This window comes from Argentina anserina, chromosome 1 (assembly GCF_933775445.1).
Source record: "Argentina anserina chromosome 1, drPotAnse1.1, whole genome shotgun sequence".
NCBI lineage: Eukaryota > Viridiplantae > Streptophyta > Magnoliopsida > Rosales > Rosaceae > Argentina > Argentina anserina.
The window spans coordinates 2,750,014-2,770,047 of record NC_065872.1 but is presented as its reverse complement, the minus strand read 5'-3'; the positions used below and the strand labels follow the sequence as shown (position 1 = coordinate 2,770,047).

Below are 20,034 nucleotides of genomic sequence, written 5' to 3'. Positions count from 1 at the left end.
CCCTCTGACACTCGCCGGACAGCTTGTAACGGCCGGCCAACCTGATGAAGCATTACATCCAGAACACCATTTATCCAAAACAAAAACAAACAGAGTGGGATGAACCAGAGACAGCGACAGTGATGCAAAACACACACACCCTCCCTCTCTCAGATTCGGATCACAACCAAAGCATCTTCCTTTCTCTCATTGCCAGATTGTCTCCATCCCCAGCTCACCTCCTCCTCCTCCTCTCTATAAATAACCAGAAAATTGAGACATTTTTCCTCTCCAACTGTATTCATCATTTAATCACCTTAAAAAAAAAAAAAACGAACTTTGCCAGCTCGATCCCAAAATAAGAATTGGGTTCGCTCTCATATTTCTCCTCCTTCGAATTTTATTAACTTACCCGCTCTGTCACACCCCCCACATTATCTCTCTTCTCTTCAACGGCGTCGTTTTCAGACCATCCCGGCGATCTGAGAGGACCAAATGCGCGCTTGACCCCGACGCGCCTGCTCTCCTCTCCTCCTCGTCGCCTCGTCTTTGTCTCCGGCAAGCCGAGACGGAGAGAGAGAGGCCGGCCGCGGCCTTTTATCCAAGGTTGAAGCTTTTGTTGTCGTTTGAAGAAGAAGAAGGAGAATGTCGACGGCGGCCGCATTGGATCCTCTCGATTCGTTCCTCTTCTCTCTCAGCCGGACTCTCTGTGCTCCCTTCGCCGTCTTCCTCCAGCTTCAGGTTCCTCGCTCAGATCCACCTCTTGAATTTTGTTTTGATTTTTCGAAATTTTTTTTTGAATTTGTTTGCTCGCCGGAGCTGTTTTGCTTTGTTAATGTGGACGGAATTCGAGCTCGGATTGTGGAGTCGGCGATTTCGAGGCTTTGAAAATCTTTGGTGATTTGTTTCTGGCGGCAGTTTTCGGTTTTGATTTCGATTTTTTTGTTCTTCGGGAAGTCAAAGATTTGGTTTTTTTTTTTTTTGGTTTTGAAGAAATGGATTTTTTGAATGTTTTAGAGTAATGATTAGTTCACTGTCTGTAATGTTTTTTGATTTTGTTATCATCAACTTTTGGAGTATTGGATTTTGGTGCGAGTAAAAGTTTCTAACTTGGTTGTTTAATGGTGATGCAGGGATGTTTGATATGTTTGATTCTGGCTTTGGGGTGGGTTTGTGCAGCTTATGTCAGGTACTTGAACTCTTTGGTTTGGTGATTGGATTGGCCTTGTATGACATTTGGGGATTGGTGTTCAACATGTTTGTGTTTGTTTTGTTTAATGATTCAGGAATAGGGAGATTAAACGAATGAAGGATAGTATGAGAGGGGGGAACAGCTTTGCTTTCCTATGCCAGGATATAATGGAACTCGAGCACTCGAATCAGGTCAACTTGCCTAGAGTGTCTGTAGTTATGCCTCTGAAAGGATTTGGGGAACACAATTTACATAACTGGAGAAGTCAGGTGAGGGACTCATTTGTGTGGTGATCGAGGAATAGGTGTTGTTCGTTTGTATTACATTAACCATTTGTGTGTTCATCCAATTGCTGACGAGGATGCTCATGGTTTTGGTTTTATGGATGAACACAGATCACCTCTCTTTATGGGGGTCCTTTAGAGTTTCTTTTTGTGGTGGAAAGTACAGAAGACCCTGCCTACCGTGCTGTATCTATGCTCACATCTGAACTTAAGGTACGGTTCTTCTATTAACATATCAAGTCTTCTTTAATCACAAAAGCAAATTACCAGAGACCATGCCATAATATGTGCTTGGATGTGTTAGTTGCTTCTTATAAATATTAGTTAAATCGCTGATGTTGAAACAAAATAATCGTCTTCAATATATAACCCTCATTTACCTACCACGGTTCTGTTTCAGGACGAGGTTGATGCTAAGATTATTGTGGCTGGTCTTTCAACAACCTGCAGTCAGAAGATTCATAATCAATTGGTATGTTTCTAGTGTACAAGCTGGAATATTATTTGCTATTATGCTGTGTAGTTTCAAAGGTGTAATACAACTTCGGTTTTCTGTTCCATCTATGAATTCTTACTTGCTCTTAGTTTTGGATGATCTCTAGATGAGATACTGGATTGGAGTGATTGTTGTGTAACTTCCCTTAGGGGATTCTAGTCAAATGGTAACGAAAAGTTCATGGTCACGTGTTTAGATTTGGCTTTAGACTTATTGCATGTTGAATTTATTATGTGAAATTCTTGTGCTTTATCTCGTTAGATTGTGTTTTACTAGATAGTGATGATCTTTTGTAGGTTGGAGTGGACAAAATGCACAAAGACAGCAAGTATGTATTTTTTTTGGATGATGATGTTAGGCTCCACCCTGGATCAATTGGTGCCCTTACTGCTGAGATGGAGAAAAATCCTGATGTATGATACCTGTACTCTGATACAACATATATTTCCCATTTCTAATTTCTTGTGGTTCTGACATCAGATTATTAAATGGTGTTATCTTTGTTGAAATGACGTGCAGATATTCATTCAAACTGGATACCCTCTTGATTTGCCTTCAGGAAGTTTAGGGAGTTACTGTATTTATGAATATCATATGGTATAATACCATCTTTTCTTTTTACACTCAAATTGTATATCATTCTGCATCACTAATGCCAATGCTCACAAAATTAGATAAAGTACAATCACACAAACTATAGTGGCATAAAGTACTGCTTTGGGGATGCTTAAAAGTCTGACTCATTGATTTCTGAAATTTTTGTTGTCAACAGCCTTGCTCAATGGGCTTTGCTACCGGTGGAAGGACATTCTTTCTTTGGGGAGGTTGCATGATGGCAAGTAGCTATCACCTAACTTTTTCTTTTTATCTAGCTTTCAGTATATAAATTTGAGACAAGAGCCTAACTGTTTGAGATTGTTTGCAGATGCATGCGGATGATTTTAGACTTGATCGCTATGGTGTGGTCTCAGGGCTCAGAGATGGTGGTTACTCTGATGATATGACTCTTGCAGCTATAGCTGGTATAATCTCATTATTATATAGCTGGTTACAACCACAATGCAGGCCTTCACCAAAGTGCAGTATCATTTCTAGTGTCAATGCGTGATTACTGATGTTATTCACCTTTTCCAGGGGCTCACAAGAGGCTCATCACATCACCTCCAGTTGCTGTCTTTCCTCATCCCCTTGCAAGTGATCTAAGTTTCTCAAGGTTTGTTATGCACAATTATACAATACTGAAACTAGAAACTTCATGCCTGAAGAATTGTTTAACTTACCATTTTGGCTTTTAATGTAGGTATTGGAATTACTTGAGGAAGCAGACATTTGTACTGGAATCATATTTGACAAAGGTTAACTGGATTATGAACCGCGCATTATTTACTGTCCACTGCTATCTCTCATGGGGTTTTGTAACACCATACGTGATGGCCATGGTTCATGTAACAGCAGCCCTACGAATGTATATTAAGGGTTATTCAGTTGAGGAGACAACCTTCACTTTTGGTGGTGAGAACCCTAGTTTGCCTTTTAGGTAGCTATTAATTAGAGAATAAATGTAGGGAAAATCAGTGTGGAGGATATAGTTTTGATGCCATGCTTTCGAGTCCTTCTGTGGTCATTGGGTGGATAATTTAGACAGTACTGCAAATCAGGGTTTTAACAAAGATCCTGATTTCCAAAATATGAATCCTGTGTTTCACCTTTAGTTGGTGCACCTGAGTTGCATCTGATTATGATAAACTTCAACCTGGTTGTAGTTTAAACTATAAAAGTTGTACTACCCTTGATTTATATTTTTTCTCTTCGATGCAAACCAAAATCATAGGGCTGACTGTTGCAACGATCTTTTCCCAGGTTTGACACTTGTAGGATGCCTAGCTGTGTGCACTATAGTGGAACTTTTTTCAATGTGGAACTTGACAAGGATAGAAGTCCATCTATGCAACATGCTATCACCAGAGGCACCTAACCTGTCACTTGCTACATATAACTGGGGACTTGTAAGTAACCTTGTTTCCTGAAGAGACTCTGAATTGCATTACGGGTATTAATATTCTATGTTAATGTATTGTTTTTTGAATGGCAGGTATTCATCGCACTTCTTGTTGATAACTTCTTATACCCCATCTCTGCATTCCGTTCTCATTTTACTCAGTCTATCAATTGGTCCGGTATTCGATATCACCTGAAGAATGGGAAGATATTCCAGGTATGCTGACTGACTTTCTTTCTATGTAGTTAGTATGTGTGTTACATGTGAAGATGTAGAACTTTTTTCCTTCTTTCTGACCTGCTCTGAAATATTATCCCTGAAGATTGAACGAAGCAAGGATATGGGTCCAGTTTACACGGATTTGGGAGGAAAGCATTTAGGGAAGAAAGGAGCTCCTCCAAAGCTGTCATTCCTCAGCTCTTTGGCCAGAAGTTTGGCTCAGTGGTATCAACCGAAGAAATACGACAGCTAGGAAAATTGCTCAGTTGAAGTGAAACGTATGGTGATTCAGTTGCCCAGCTCTCAAGATCGAATTGGTTATGAGTGTTGGAAGAAAAATTTGTTGGGGTTGTGGATTGGTTGGCAATTCAATTATTGGTTATTGGTTAGAGTGTTGCTAGGAAATTTTTGCTTCATTTTTTAAAACCCCATTCAAATCCATTTGATTCTTCAGCCTCAACCCATTATGTCTGGGTTGATTTGTAACTCACTCCCCCCAGCCTCTCCTTTAGTTCTGTAACCTGAATTCTTATACAGAGATTCAAATGATAGCTAGAGAAGTGATTTCCATATGTTCTTGGTACATATCAGATAATTCAATTCAAGTCTTTTGCAGTTGGTTCTTCCTGTTATTGTTCCAGTTACCTGCTTTACATATCTATGTTAGGATTACTACTTCTATTGACTAAAACAAGTAAACTTGGTAATTAGTACGACTGTTTCAAAAATTTGAATCCGAGATTATTTGCAATTGCAACAGGGCATACGGTCAGGTTTTCAAAAGATACTGGCTGAGCAGTCACCTCAAATATAGATGGCAGAACTCGTGTGTACAATTTCATATTAAAGTTCGACTATCAGAGTGATCACAATAACCAAAATGCTCATCGGGGGCTTTCATGCGAGAAACATTAGATTCACTAAGCAGACTCTGCAAACAAGTGATAAAGGCAATGGAGAAACCAAGTAGAAATTGTTTGAATACACAGAAAGAATGCCAGTGGCTAAAAGAGTAGTACATTTCCTAGTGATTTTACTGCCTAACGAGTAATGACTAACTAGTTACAGCAACTTCAGGCTCCAGATCGCCAATATAGAATTCATGAACCATGTCATAGACTAGGCTAGCATGCTGTGGCCTACAAAAAATGAAAATGTGAGAAGATATTGTCAGCAATGTCATTGCCATAAGCTTGTTGCTGCAATAATGCAGGTGCTAAGTACAGAGATCATAAGATTAAGAAATTCCATCTACACTGATCAGATCTATCTAGGAAGGTTGAGATCAAACTATAGCTTTGCACCAAGAACAAACCAATAAAAACACATAAGTACAGAGATCATAAGATTAAGAAATTCCATCTACACTGATCAGATCTATCTAGGAAGGTTGAGATCAAACTATAGCTTTGCACCAAGAACAAACCAATAAAAACACATTCTCTACATTGATGTAAAACCTTTGGAGGTAAAACATGATTAGAGTGGGAGCTGTGAATAAATGGATTCATTTCACACGTGCATACACACTTGGCTGACAAAGCTGCTATAAATCACTTTCATCCCATTCAAATATGATTTTAGTTGACAACAATCTAATGAAACTATAATACTATCCAGTCACATTCAATATCAACAGACATACTATAGTTTGTGGAACATTCTCTGAATATTCATGGGTGTAAACTGAATCAGCTAAGAAAACAGGCTTATTATTTTGCAATTAGATAAGCATTTTAAGCACAGAGATACTACTTACCCATAAAACCCAACAGTTGAATCATCCCCAGCATGTGTGAGGATGGCATCACCACCCGGGTGTACCTCTACATATGGTGTGAGGTCATACACCTACAGCCATTGAACAAAACAATGCAAATATCAAACGCAAATCCACGTGAAGGCTGAACGAAGCACAAGAGATCTCCTACAAACATGAAATTTAAGGATTTCACCTTGTTTTTGATAATCACCCAACAATCTGTTCGTTTATTATGCAAAGCAACCTCAGCTTTAGTGTATATCTTGGCTGTCTGGCAGTGGAAGTAGCATAAAAATTTGCTCAAATTTCATTTCAAGAAAACTGAAACGGATGATAATTTTTTTCTTTAAGAAGTAAAATTATACCTTCTCAGCTTTAGAATTTGACTTTACGTTTTTTGTATTCCCTGCAACCGAAAAGATTGTCTCGTTTATAACCCAAACTCATTAGTTGTTTAACAAAGACTCAAACTTTCGACATTACAGCATTTCAAGTAAGATTGCTTTTGTTCTTCACAACATGCAAAATGGAATAATAAAATACCAGATGGGATCAGAGCGAAAGCTCCTAAAAAGACACACAGAAGCAATGCCACCACAACAAGAATCATAATTCCAAGATGAACCCCTTCAACTGCTGAATCAACAAAACAAAACACACCCAACAGATTCCCATCAAATTAACTCAAACATATATATCAGAGACTTTAGTACAGATGAAAAGAAGCCTACTATGATTTTGATCAGCTGGGTATGATTTAGCTTGACACAATGCATAGACTGAACCATGGAACAAGAGAAATAAATCAATTGGAAAATCTCTGAAGCATTCAAGATGAGGTAAGAACAACTTACAGAACACAACAAATGAACCAGGAACTTTGGTTTGAAAATGGAAACTATGTTCGTGTGTGTATGTGTAAAGAACGAGACTGATTGAGAGAGCTCAAAGCTTGAGCTTGAGATTCAATTTGGATGTTCCTGTATTTCTGCGGAGGTTCAGTGAGAGTTTGTAGTCGTATGAAACTAGACTGAACGTACGGACCCAATGGGCCTGGACCTCATCCGGCTCCGGATCCAAATGTACATGTGGTATTTTGCTCTTTGATTTTGATATATTTGTTTTTACAAATAAATTGGTTGGAAAATTATCCTATGAGAGTGAAATATTAAAATGAGCAAGTAAATAACACTAGAATAAAACACACCCGGTGTGGTGTTAATTATAATTTAAATAAGATTTCATTACATGGATGTTATTGCAAATGATGGAGATAGTTGGTAGTTATATGGAAGGAAAGTTATATCTAAATAATCATTTTTTTCTTTTTTATTCTGATTTTGGATTTTATCTTATTATTCTTAAATTATATAATCTCATTTTAAAATAAAATATGGTGCAAGAGTGTTCATACATTTTCACATGCGTTTTGGTTGACAAAATGTATTTGAGTAATTAATAGTATAGATGCAGTTATGACAATAATTTATGTACCAATATTTATTATATAAGTCATTATAAGCTTGTGACCTTGTGGGCTGTGTTTGCAGAGTATTCACTGTTTTAATGAAGATAGTGTGCAGGCTGCATATGATGGAAACATGTTGCTTATTGAGATCGCCATGGCCAGTGAGCTCATTCTTGAAGATTTTGAAAACCACCTAAACTCTATCCATGTCTTGGAATGACAACGGTATGCTTCTATCTTCTGCAGCAAAGATTTGGTCGAGACATCGGACATGATGAATCCACATAACATCCTCCAACAATTAGTCCCTATTTAATATCATCCAACATCTCACTATTTAATCAAAGAACAAAATAAGACATTTACAACTGAAAAACATTGCTTTGCTTTAGTAGCAATTTTAAACCAAATATATGTGATTCACATTACCATCCAAAACCCATGAGTCTTTTGCAATGACCACTTTTCAGAACCTTTACACATAACTATAATGTTCATAACCAAATTCAGAAACTTAACAATTTTCTCCACATTTTGTGGAGTAGAATGTTTGATTGAAAATAAAAGTTCATGTCATTTTCCGGGTTACATGTTGATGTGTTGACGTCACTCAAATAACAAATCTACCATGCAATTTTTGTGAGATAAAAGGCTCACAATGGTGAATGGTATGTACAAATTTGTGTCGAAAAATGACATCCTAGAATCCAGACCCATACATGCCATTGTTTGCACGTAATGTAATCCGTTGTGAAAGATAGAATCCATTTCCTGTAAAGAGAAGGAAAAGAACATACAATGAACTCATTTACCAGTTACATAGAGTTTCCTTTTGTGAACGGTCTTTGATACTTTGGCGACAGAGTGGACAATGGGTGGATTGATTCAAACACATATGGAGGCACTTATGGTGAAATGTGTGTCCACATTTATCTAGCAATGCACACTCGTCTTTTTCTTTGTAGTCCATCAGGCAAATAGAGCACTCGTCACTGCAAAACCCGATTTCTTCGTCCTTTTGGTAACTGAAAATCGCATAGCCTTTAGGCTTCTTGGCACCGATTCTCACCAGTAAAAATGTCACATTATTTCGTAGATGTTGCATCCCTCTGATCATCCTGTTCCCTGAACAGTATAGGCATAGCACAAGTATTAAGTCACAAACCAGAAGTAACACAGCGAACGCCAACGTAATGGCGATGACTGTTATGCTTGAGGTAGTGTCTGCGGAATGACGACGATCAAAGGGAATGGAAAGAAGAACAATGGTGTATGTTATGAAGACACCAAGTATATTCAGTATACAGATGACTATTGTGAGGGCAGGTGGGAGTTCACGTTTAACCCTTGCGACGTTAAGGACTACTATAGTGAGATATATCAACATCAAAGTAGAAAGTGGTAGAGCCATGACAGGGTTAATTACCTGCAATTACGGACTACTAGCCTTGTAATCTTTTGATTTATATAGAGGGACTCTTATTTGAAGCTTGATCCTAACCCGACTGAGCCAAGAAGAACAGAGATCAAAAGGATAGTACAACCACTGTATTCTAATAATCCAATTCCACCACAGAGAAGAGTACATGTCATGCTTAACGAAGATCAATATGAAAAGGGATTCCCAATCCAAATAGGAAACGAAGTTCATCAGAATACATAACCACAGTTCATATAAGGGGACATAATCACAGAAATTAAAAACCGAATTTGCAGAGCTGTTGGAGAGCTGCAGTTAGGAGCAGTACGTACACATATCGCATGCAGCGCGAGCAATGATTAAAGGTTTGGCCATTTAGAGCTTCTCTAAATAGTATTACGGCATATACATGAATGTAATTATAAATTGAGGAACATGGATTTTTCTTGTTTTTTCTTTCTTTCTTTGGAATGGGTTTTTCAGTGTTACAGAGGGTGAAGAAAAGAAAAGATTTCATTGGGACAAAATTAGGGCATCTTAACTAGCAGATGCATTAAGTTCCACTTCATTTGTACAAGCTCCGGTACTTTGACGACAAATTGGACATCGGGTGGAGATAGCTAAACACTGATATAGGCAAAGATGATGAAATGTGTGTTCGCATTTATCTAGCAGCGCACACTTGTCTCCTTTCTCAAACTCCATCAAGCAAATCGCACACTCGCCGCTGCAAAACCCCATTTCCATGTCCTTTTGATAACTCAAAATCACATAACCTTCGGGCTTCCTGGGGCCAATTCTGATAAAAAGAAACTTCACTTTGTAGTATAGCTCTTGCTTTAGTCTGATCACCGTCCTCGAAAAATATAGGCCGAGGTGAAGATCAAGTTGAATACAGAGAGTAATGTTATAAAACAAAGCCCAATGTGGACGACGACTGTTACGATCATTGATGAATGGAATGAATCAAGTAGAATGGCGCTGCGGATATAAACAACTATTAACATGAGTATATTGGCGATGATATCCATGGTCACTACAACAATAACATCCTTTTCCGACCAGATATTTCCGACTAGTGTCTTTTTTGGTCGGTAATAATGGTACATCCGACCATATGCAATTCTTCATCGGAAATATAATTTTGGGTCAGATTTTATTTCTGACGAGCTGGCTATTCGTCGTAAATGTGGTCGAAAATAAACAAATATGACCTAGTTCCTGTTTGGTCGGAAAATCGTTAGAAAAAAGAAGCATTTGCGATTAAATTTTGTTTGGTCAGATAGTCGTCAGAAAAATGCTTAGTTATCTCCGATGTGAATATTTTTATTTATTGGAAGATTGTCACATGACACACTTATTTATTTTAATCATCGAAAGATGATCACATGACATATCTATAGTGAAATTAATTAATGTGGCTATGATTCAATATTTTACATATTTTTGTCAATGTTTAGGTCTCGAGCACTAGGTGAAATCTATGTAACAACAAACCTTTATACAACTATCTACATCCCCCGGGGGTTATTTTCTCAAAATTTATGTATGGACGAATAGATCATATAATTCTGAGAGCGTTGTAATTTTATGGGTATATTTTTCACCATACGAGATATTTTTTAATAGTTTTAGAAGGTCTCAGAAATATAAGAACTCATATAAAGCCAGAAAACTGACTAACATACCCCCATTAAATTGTGTCACCTTAGTCCTTTTTTTTCTCTCCTTAAGAAAATTATAAAATAAAAGTCTTACAATTATTTCTACCAAAACATTTGGGAAAAGTTCAAATAAAATTGAGAAATATTGGCGCCAAATGCATGCGGTTTATATATATATTTTTCTAAACTCCATCTTTTTCTCCCCGTTTCTCCCACTACTCTAGGTCAAACTAATAACAAAAGGAAAAATAATAGGGAGTGGTAACCCCCCCCCCCCACTAAATCATTTATTTTCTTTTATTCTCCCTTCACTTCCCCACCCCGCATTACTCAACAGAGGAGATTTCTCTCCCTTTTTAACTCTCTATCTTCCGATCATCTCTACCTCTCCTCTCTTTAAACCTCTCACTATGTTCTCTTCCTCTAAACTTAAAAATCTCTTAATGTTTATTTTCTCTAGCACACAACATCTAGGATGGCTGTTAGTTGAAGTGTTTATAGCTTGAAAGTAAAACCAAATTATTGTTTCATAGTCGTCAAAATCGAGGAGCGCTAGCAGGTTATGGTGGAATTATTGATGGTATTGCCCGTATTGGAGTTAAACCTTTTTTCATTTCTCATAATACATATATGTATATATATGTATCATACATTGTATTGTATATGAATTTAACTTGTTTACTATTTACATTTGAAGATCCACTGACATATCAATGATGAGAAGCATGGCGTATAAAGATAAATTACGTGAGTCCGAATGATAAGTTTGAGAGAGAGTTGGATGACATTGAGGTTGAGTTGCAAGCTACTGACGCTATGAAGATGAGGGGTTGATTTGATCAAAAACCATGCTAATTATAGATAAAGCATCTTGGTATTTTGAAGGGTTGTCTCTATTGTATCTATGCTATGTTTTTGGTCTCTACATGACAATAGTGACATGTTAATAGCCTATTGACACGAATTTGCATTTACAATTGTAGTCGGTTGGTGACATGATTTGTAATTGAGGAACAGTGAAATAATAATGTGTTTGGTACAAAGGAAATGTGAGAATAAATTGTATGTGGCAATGTATATTAGAGGGATGGATAGAGAGAAGCATTTATGTATGTTGCCATTATGATAATTAAATTAAATATTAATTATATTTATTGACATAATAATTGAGCAACATTTTTACCCCAATATATTAAAAAAAATTAAAATATAATAAAACAATTCTCTCCAAAAATAAAAATTTGATGAAGGAGTGGTTGGAACTAATTGGTTGGATATAAAGATATTTCCGACGAAAATACGACGAGATTTTTGGTCGAATCAAGTAGCTTTTCCGACCTAAATCAAACTCATTTTGACGGCTTTTTTGGTCAAAAATTGTTATTATTTCCGACCAAAATGGTCGGAAAATAGCATTTGTGACCGAGGTAGTACCGACCGAGCCCGACCAACTTTTTTTAGTCGGAAAGAGTATTAACGACCAAATGAGGGTTTTCTCCGACCATTTTCAGGGTCGGAAATCATGTTTTGTGTTGTAGTGGGTGAGGACGATTCCAGGCCTGGTGACTCTAATGTTTTCCTCTGAAGATATTATGAACAAGAGAACGGCAATTAGAATGAGAAATACAGGCAAATAGTTCTCATGAATAGACTGAGATATTACCGAAGCCATGACAGAGATTTGCGAGTAGCTTTCAAGTATCAATGGAGTTACTGAGAGTGTTTGATTATGTAAAGGAACAAGGGACTCTGCGACTATATTATTACTTGGCCTGATTACTCCCATTGGGAAGAGGAAACAAAGAAAGTTACTTCTACCCTAAGATGAAAAGGAAACATTTCAAATTCCATATGAAGAAGGGAATCATTTTAGATTGCCTAAGAAGAAAAGGAAATAATATGTAAGCCGTATCATTTTAAATTCTCTATTAAGTATCAAATGTACACGCAATTAACATGTCGGTATAGAGTTTAATAGTTGATCAATACGTGGCAAGACAACTCATAGAGTATTAGGACGTTTGTAGTCAAATGAAAGGCCCTGTATCTTCAGAAGTAGCGGCCTCAGCTTAACCAATACTATTCCAAGAAGAGCATCACATCTAGGGCCAGTGTGTACCTATAATATGAGATCATTCAATCTGATATATCCAACACTTGCGAATAATTTCCAATTTGGTTTCACACTTCAAAAACTGCTAGAAAACTTCAACATTGCTTTGTTCTGTGCTCTACTGATTATCAAGTATCAACCATCATAGACAGTCTGTCACACCCTAAATTTTCCTCTCCACCGAAAGCCACATTATTTTGTAGCGAAGGAATAGAATCAACTCAATAAAGTTACCAAATTCAAAAGAATCAATCTTCCTACAAAGCTGGCTTCAACTTTACCTATTCTTCCCCCAAAGACAAAGATAAACAGTTTCCTTCCCAACAAAAAAAGCTGCAGCAGCTATGGGTTGTTTCAGTTCCAAATCCAAATCCAAGTATGATCAACCTGCTGCTCAGCCTCTGCAATACCAAGAACCCCCCAGCAAGAACATACAGCAACAAATCCTCCTACAAATCCCAGGATGCAGAGTTCACCTCATGGAAGAAGGAGAAGCCCTAGAGCTCGCCGCCGGCGAGTTCATTCTCGAGAACATCTTTGACGAGAATATCTCTCTGGCCACCATTATCGAAGTCGGTGAAGAGCTCCAGTGGCCCTTGACGAAAGACGAGCCAGTGGTGAAGATAGATGATTTGCACTACCTCTTCTCTCTGCCTATGAGAGATGGTGATCCTCTGAGCTACGGGGTCTCTTTTCCGGAGCAGTATATGAGTCACTTGGGATTTCTGGATTCGTTTTTGAAGGAGCACTCGTGCTTTACGATCACTTCGAACAGTAGTGCTACGAAGAATGTTAAGGGTGTTGATTGGAAGGAGTATGCACCGAGGATTGAGGACTATAACAATGTCTTGGCTAAGGCAATTGCAGGAGGAACTGGTCAGATTGTTAGGGGAATATTCATGTGTAGCAATGCTTATGCCAATCAGGTCTGTTTTAACTTTTAATTGGGCCTTCATAGCGATCTAACTACAACAAAGTATCATATATACTAGTATGCATGGTAGAATAACAGAAAAACTTTGTACCACTAATTCTATTAACATTACTTCACACTGGAATGTGAGGTCGCTTAACATTACATGTGTTCTATGTTATGATTTAGTTATGTTTATCGTAGACTACCTTTTTCTAATTTTGGTGGCTACATCATGCATGAAGAGTGTTTAATTATGTTTTACCATCAGTGCTAATTCTGTGCCTGCATATATATTTACCTGTAAATCAATCTCGTTCTTTTGTCCATTGCCTTCACTCAGAAATGATATTACTAAGGGGTAATTTAATATACACCCAAAATTGTACACCTCTTTAAAAGTAAACCCACATTTAAAATTTATTCATACCTATTATTTATGTTAAATTAAAAAGAAAAAATATATTATTTGGGTTGAAAAAAAAACATATTTTTGTTCAGAATTACTAAACTTATGGCTATCATAAACAAATTCGTTTTTCCATTGACATGTCCTTAATTGAAACATCTAGTATTGATTTCAATCTCATCCTTAACCGAAGCAACTATAAGTCTATAATCAATACCCGAGTAATAGTAAGTTATGCAATCTCTATGTATATTAATTGAAAAACTTGATATCTATATTGAAGGAGATTATCAATATCAATAGCTCCAACTTTAATCATACAATCCAGTAATTTTAGTTTGTGATATAAGTTGATTGCAAATAAGGGTTTGGTGGGTGGCGACGTATATTTTTGTTCATTGAGGCACGATTAATGATATATTCTTCTGAATTCTATTCGATATGTAAGTTTGGTGTTTCTATACTCAGTAGAATAATAGGTATGAACAAGAGCACATTGGCTATAAAAGGGTAAAACACAGAACAGAAACCAGAAACCTATGTGATCTGAATGCAGATTAACATCAGCTGGTTTAATTGCTTGCAAACAGCTTCAAAAAGGAGGCGAGACTACATTGGCTCGTCCAGCTGAGGAGAAACAGTTTGTGAAACAAGAAAGTTCTAGCAAAAATTCGAGTGCCACCAAGAAGAGTGGAATGAACAAGAGTTTGAAACGGTAAAGTCTCAAATTGAACAGAATTCACCTGGTGTGAGCATGAATAGGCAGGGTTTTTAATGTTCTCCTGTTGCTATCTTCAGTGCGAGAAGGTTGTCAAAGATGACATCAAAGTTGAGCAAGTCTATGCTTGATGGGGTTGGTCTCGTGACCGGATCAGTGATGACACCTGTGGTTAAATCCCAAGCAGGGAAGTCATTTCTAAAAATGGTTCCAGGACAAGTCCTCTTGGCTTCACTTGATGCTATCAGTAAGTACTGAGATTCATATTTCGTTGTTCTACAGAAAAAAGTATTTGCACTTCATATGTTAACATGTATTATACTCAAATGCGCAGACAAGATTTTAGATGCTGCTGAAGTTGCCGAAAAACAAGCCCTTTCGGCTACCTCTGCTGCAACAACCAGAATAGTCAGCAACAGGTAATTTCAATCACCGGTTTTACAAACTAGGACAGAAAAACTATTTTACATCATGTTAGCACATTAGTAGCCTAGTTGGTGAATCCAGTGAATGTAGAACTAAATGCTATTCTTCTCTTACAAGTGTAATTACAGATGGATTCGATCTTATTCTAATTTGTGGCATGAATTGCTATTGTTGAGCACTAGGTATGGGGAAGATGCAGGGGAAACGACTGAGCATGCATTTGCAACGGTGGGTCATTGTGCTAACACTGCTTGGAACATCTTCAAAATACGAAAGGCCATCAATCCTGCATCATCTGTCAAAACAGGAGTACTCAAGAGTGCAAAAGATAGAAACAAAAGTTCTTAAAAGACCAACAGATCGAAATTAGTATCAGTTGATGGAAATTGCTAAGACTGCCTGAATATTCATCTCTTGAATTGATGATCTTTAGTCTTCTAAAGCACCATGTAGAAGCGAAGATAGATTAATTTAAACTTTAGCTACTTGTATTGTGTGTGAGGGTGTGGATTTCAAGTTTGAATGTTGGGTTGTTATATTATATCTGAATCAGATTAGCCAATGGTGTATCCATTAGCATTCTTTGGGATTTTACATTCTACTTATTCATGTGTGTTGAATCAATGAAAATGCCTCATCATAACCACGATAATGAAATTAAGTTTTAACGTGATCTTCGCATTAGAAACCTAAAACCATCTTATAAGACATCACCGGAGATGCGCACCTAATAAACCTCAAGGCATTAGTGTTAGGCTCCAAATAGTTCAAAATATTGATTTGATAACCTAAATCGTGAATTCAGATGCTATTATGTATAATTATCATTCTATTATTTTCCGAGCAGTATCAGCAATTTTCATAAAAGGAAGATATAAGATTGAGGAAGAGAATCAAGAGTGAAGTACTACCACTTCAAACTGTATTATTTCATGGTACAAAGTAAGTAATGGCCTAAATAGCGGTTATCGTCATCGTATCGGTTTTGTAAAATAAAGCTATAACATGGATATATCGAGATATATCAGATTATATCGGATTTATCGTTTTTACTAATTTTTAATTAAATTTAATATATTTATAAACATATACATCAAAATATATCAAATAAACTTGAAAAATTAAAACTTATAGAAGTAAATGTAATAAATAAACTTCATAAAAAAATATTTGATTATTTTGACAATTAAAATACATAAATAGTATTAATTAATAAAAATAGAGGTGATCATTCATTATAAACTCTTTCGTCATCGAATGTTATCGACGAAATTTTCATTTTTTTTAAATTTTTTTTTCAGAACGACGTAGTTTTTTTTAAAAGCACCGATATATCGGGTCAAACCGATCGTCATTTGACTTGATTTTTTTAGTTGACTGATATAATAGACCAATAAATAACTTATTGTATCATTTTTTTAATATCAGAAATATATCAGGATATTTAGAACATAAATCATATGATGTCGGCAGATACTGTGGCTCTCTGTGTAGCACACATGTAGCCTCCCTCTTATAGTTAAAAGTCCCCGCCGCCAAATCACAAACCAAACCTTTTCCGCAAAACAGATCCAGTACTCTCCCTCATGGAAGACGACGAGAATACTCATCAGCTGAGCATATACAGAGCCGCCAGAACCATAAAGCGCAGGGACAACACCCTCTACAACGCCCTCAGATCCATCTACGACGACTCTGTTTTCGTCGCCGAAATCTTCCAGCTCTGGCCCGACCTCCCTCTCCTCGCCAACCTCCGATGTGGCCTCTGGTACTCCCGAACGTTCCACGCCACGTGTTACTTCAAGTCCACCGACGGCCACAACAACAACTGGTCCTTCAACACGTCCCGCCTCAACCTCCACGTCGCTCAGCTCGCAGGTACAGATCGCTCTGTTTCAACTTGCTCTGTTTCTGGTGGGTTCTGATTTGGTGATGTATTGGGTGCATGGGTAGGACAGAAGGGCGGGTGTTTCATCGTGGATGCAACTCGGAGAGGGAAGCGGTTTCCCGATAGCATGTCGAAGACGATTCCCATTTGGACTTGTGTTTTGAACCGGTCGATTCGAAACCATAGGGAAAGAATGCGGCAGAGTTCTCTGGTTAATGATAGGGTGAGTTTTAGAAAAGCACATGGTTCAGTCTTTTATCAAGTTTAAATTTTTTTTTCTTTATTGAGTATTAAGTGTGATAAATTGAGTCTGCAGTCTCTGAGAAATTTGGTTTGAACTTTGCCCAAGTTTAATAAGACTTTCATACTTTTTATGTTTGTACGTGGAAAGACATTGCCCAAGTTTAGCGATATTAAAAATTATTGTGATCGATTGGGTGATTTTGATCTGCATCTTTGAGAATATAAGAATATGTTGATTCACCATTGTTGTTTATTTTATATGACCATCAAGATTGTGACTTTTAAGTACTTTTTTTTGTGTGTGCTTAGGTGTCGAGTACTTGTGATGAACTTTCTGGAGATAGTAGACAGATGCCTGTTGATTGGGATTGTTCCTTGCATCTTCCACTCTGGGTTTCTGGAACAGAGAGGGCTTCTATCGAGGAGCGATTAGAAGAATGGACTCGACAGTTGGATGCCAGTGGAGCTGATATTAGCTCTCTTGCTTCTTGTTTAAAAAAGCCTCTACGCCCTCTATGGATATCACAGAAAACTGTCATTTGGTTAAATGAAGTTCCAGACCACGAGTCTTGGGATTTCACACCTATCATTCTTGTTTCTGCATCATCCCCGAGTGGTGTTGTGCAACACAGGACTAGTTCAGAATTTAGCTGGAACTATATACCTGGAGCTGGTGATGATGAAGAAAGTTGGGCAAGAGGCTTAACACCTACTCTATTCTGGAATCGTGCCTGTGATATTATAAATGCAGGGCCTGAAGTGTGTAATCAGATGGTGGCTGATATAGTCGAGAAGGATAGAGTGGCTCGTGCTCGAAGGGGACAGGATGCTCCTCAGGTTACTGTTAAGGCCCCAAGTTTGGTACCAAAATCAGATCATTATTTGAATGATGATACGTCCCAGTTAGCTCCGGATCTTGCAAATATCAATCGAAATTCTTCTGATGAAGATTCTGTTATATCTTGGCTTGGCTCGACTAACCTTGCTGTAGGCACATCTCAAAATGGTATGCCACATTAGCAACTCATACTTTTTGCTTGCAACCAAAATCAAACAACTCAAGTTCCTACAGCTAGACCTTTCATTCTATGACATTCTTGTCATATGTTTGTATGTTGTCTGCTTTACCCTTTTTTGGTTCTTCATGCATCTTACTGACCCTTTTTTTTACCTTGTTTGGTGTAGCCGGAGTATCTAAAGTTGACTGCATATTAAACTGTGATAAGACGTCTATCCCTGCTGATCCTAAAGCATATTTATATCTTCCTATGGTGGTGAGTCTTTTAAATTAAGAAAAAAAGCCTTCTCTTACCTTAATTTGTCACTGTATAATACTCCACTAACTCCGAATTTCTTGGCAGACATCAAAGTTTGATCGCTTCTCCTTGTTAAATAATCTCCCTTCTGCAATGAACTTTGCAAAGTTGAATCTCAGCCAAGGGAAGACGCTTCTAATTTGTTGTGATAATGGTAAAAGCTTGACAACAATTGGCTAGCACTTTGGATTACATTTTGACTGGGCTTAGATGACCTTATATTGAATTACAGATTCTAATATGTTTTATTATTCTCTGCTTTCAGGGGAAGATATCAGTGTATGTGTCTGTCTGGCAATTTTGACAACCTTATTTGACGAAGAAGGTATACCTCGTATTTATGTTGGTTATTTCCTTCCATTTTCTCTTTGTGGTCTGTCCGCATGTATATGTATTGTCATGTTTCCTGGTAAGTTTAGGAGCGATGGCACATAACTGCAATGATGATTAGAGATATCTCCTTTGTACATGATTGCAAAAATGGCTTTGCCATGCAACCTTCTCCTTGGTACATGCCAATTATACATATCTCATTCTGCAGCTTCTAACCATGGACCAATGCGTACTTTGTAAGGATAGGAACCATTTAGTTCAAGTGTTGTGATTGCTATCTTGCTTGCCTTCAACATTTTTCTGCTCGTTTGATTCCAAACCTCCCTGTTTTCATTAGGAACGTTCGACGGGGGAAACTTCTTCAGTGAGACAATTATTACTAAGTTGGAAATGCGGAGAAGACTTATTACCGTCTGCAAATATGTGGTAAATGCTAGGCCATCAAGAGGGAACCTAAAGCAGGTTTTTAACTTTCTTACCGGTGGAAGAGCTGGTTCTATAAACATGCCTGCATAGGCCTTCAGTGCTGCAGTAATGCCAACAGCTGATGACGAGTCATCTGAACTCAGCTGGTTTTAGACGAAATTTTCTCTTTCGTGTACTTGCGGCTGAAGTTATTCCAGGTACAGGCTCGCCATGATATAGCTAAGTGATCAAGCTGATAGATGCCATTCTGTTGTAACATTAGTTGAGGGAGAAATTATTTGTATAAAACGAGCGAGCATTCATTGTAACAAATCAAGGAAAGGAACTTTGGACTATAAAACAAGCTTTGTGACTTCAATTTTCACAAATTTGCTTGAAGGTCAGCCCAAGCATTCACATATTTGAACCATCTTTCTTTGCTTGGCTAGGATTGAATACAAAAAAGATTACAGTAGCACTAAATCTACCTTTACCAAAAATGGGGATGCTCCCTATCCCACCCTAGGCCCATTACATATAGCCTTTACTTTATAGACGTGATATGCCAATGGATAATCTTCTCTGTTACATAAAATATCATGGAGCTATCAAGGGAGAGCTCTATCAATATGAAGAAACAGAAGAAAAAGGTGTGTTAGATTCCTTGTTTAATATATGAAAAGACTTCACTTTGGCTTTGAAAGTGAAAATAATGGAGCCTCTGTATCCCCTTTCGTGATGTACCTTCGTCATGTTTGCATATATCTTGTTATTTATCTTACGTCAT

At 37.5% G+C, this 20,034-nt stretch overlaps 4 protein-coding genes across 8 annotated transcripts; 3 read left to right on the top strand and 1 right to left on the bottom strand.

Annotated features, from left to right (window-relative positions):
• Nucleotides 1–456: 456 nt before the first annotated feature.
• LOC126787269 (uncharacterized) lies at nt 457–4,794 on the top strand. Its single transcript, XM_050513183.1, has 14 exons — nt 457–720; nt 1,113–1,168; nt 1,266–1,440; nt 1,567–1,668; nt 1,856–1,927; nt 2,248–2,364; nt 2,471–2,548; nt 2,724–2,786; nt 2,877–2,973; nt 3,086–3,164; nt 3,252–3,463; nt 3,812–3,957; nt 4,044–4,166; nt 4,273–4,794. The coding sequence occupies exons 1-14, from the start codon at nt 625–627 to the stop codon at nt 4,420–4,422; spliced, it is 1,566 nt and encodes a 521-aa protein (XP_050369140.1). The 5' UTR covers nt 457–624; the 3' UTR covers nt 4,423–4,794.
• A 267-nt stretch (nt 4,795–5,061) lies between these two features.
• On the bottom strand, nt 5,062–6,939 carry LOC126791554 (cytochrome B5-like protein). Of its 4 annotated transcripts, none has more exons than XM_050518018.1 (7): nt 6,786–6,939; nt 6,663–6,710; nt 6,475–6,567; nt 6,297–6,337; nt 6,125–6,202; nt 5,929–6,020; nt 5,062–5,308 (listed from the first exon to the last, which is right to left on the bottom strand). In XM_050518018.1, the coding sequence occupies exons 3-7, from the start codon at nt 6,539–6,541 to the stop codon at nt 5,224–5,226; spliced, it is 363 nt and encodes a 120-aa protein (XP_050373975.1). In that variant the 5' UTR covers nt 6,542–6,567; nt 6,663–6,710; nt 6,786–6,939; the 3' UTR covers nt 5,062–5,223. The 4 variants fall into 4 exon arrangements, with proteins under 4 accessions (XP_050373975.1, XP_050373992.1, XP_050373984.1 ...); XM_050518035.1 differs by having other exon boundaries at nt 6,475–6,564; XM_050518027.1 differs by lacking the exon at nt 6,663–6,710 and having other exon boundaries at nt 6,786–6,937.
• Nucleotides 6,940–12,672: 5,733 nt separating this feature from the next.
• Nucleotides 12,673–15,644, top strand: LOC126787829 (senescence/dehydration-associated protein At4g35985, chloroplastic-like). The gene is made up of 5 exons (XM_050513745.1): nt 12,673–13,522; nt 14,509–14,633; nt 14,717–14,883; nt 14,971–15,055; nt 15,245–15,644. The coding sequence occupies exons 1-5, from the start codon at nt 12,941–12,943 to the stop codon at nt 15,408–15,410; spliced, it is 1,125 nt and encodes a 374-aa protein (XP_050369702.1). The 5' UTR covers nt 12,673–12,940; the 3' UTR covers nt 15,411–15,644.
• Nucleotides 15,645–16,569: 925 nt separating this feature from the next.
• Nucleotides 16,570–19,626, top strand: LOC126786147 (tRNA A64-2'-O-ribosylphosphate transferase). 2 transcript variants are annotated; one of them, XM_050511888.1, is made up of 7 exons: nt 16,570–16,940; nt 17,016–17,173; nt 17,503–18,199; nt 18,379–18,467; nt 18,555–18,663; nt 18,775–18,834; nt 19,180–19,626. In XM_050511888.1, the coding sequence occupies exons 1-7, from the start codon at nt 16,649–16,651 to the stop codon at nt 19,356–19,358; spliced, it is 1,584 nt and encodes a 527-aa protein (XP_050367845.1). In that variant the 5' UTR covers nt 16,570–16,648; the 3' UTR covers nt 19,359–19,626. The 2 variants fall into 2 exon arrangements, with proteins under 2 accessions (XP_050367845.1, XP_050367853.1); XM_050511896.1 differs by having other exon boundaries at nt 16,715–16,940; nt 17,021–17,173.
• Nucleotides 19,627–20,034: the final 408 nt, after the last annotated feature.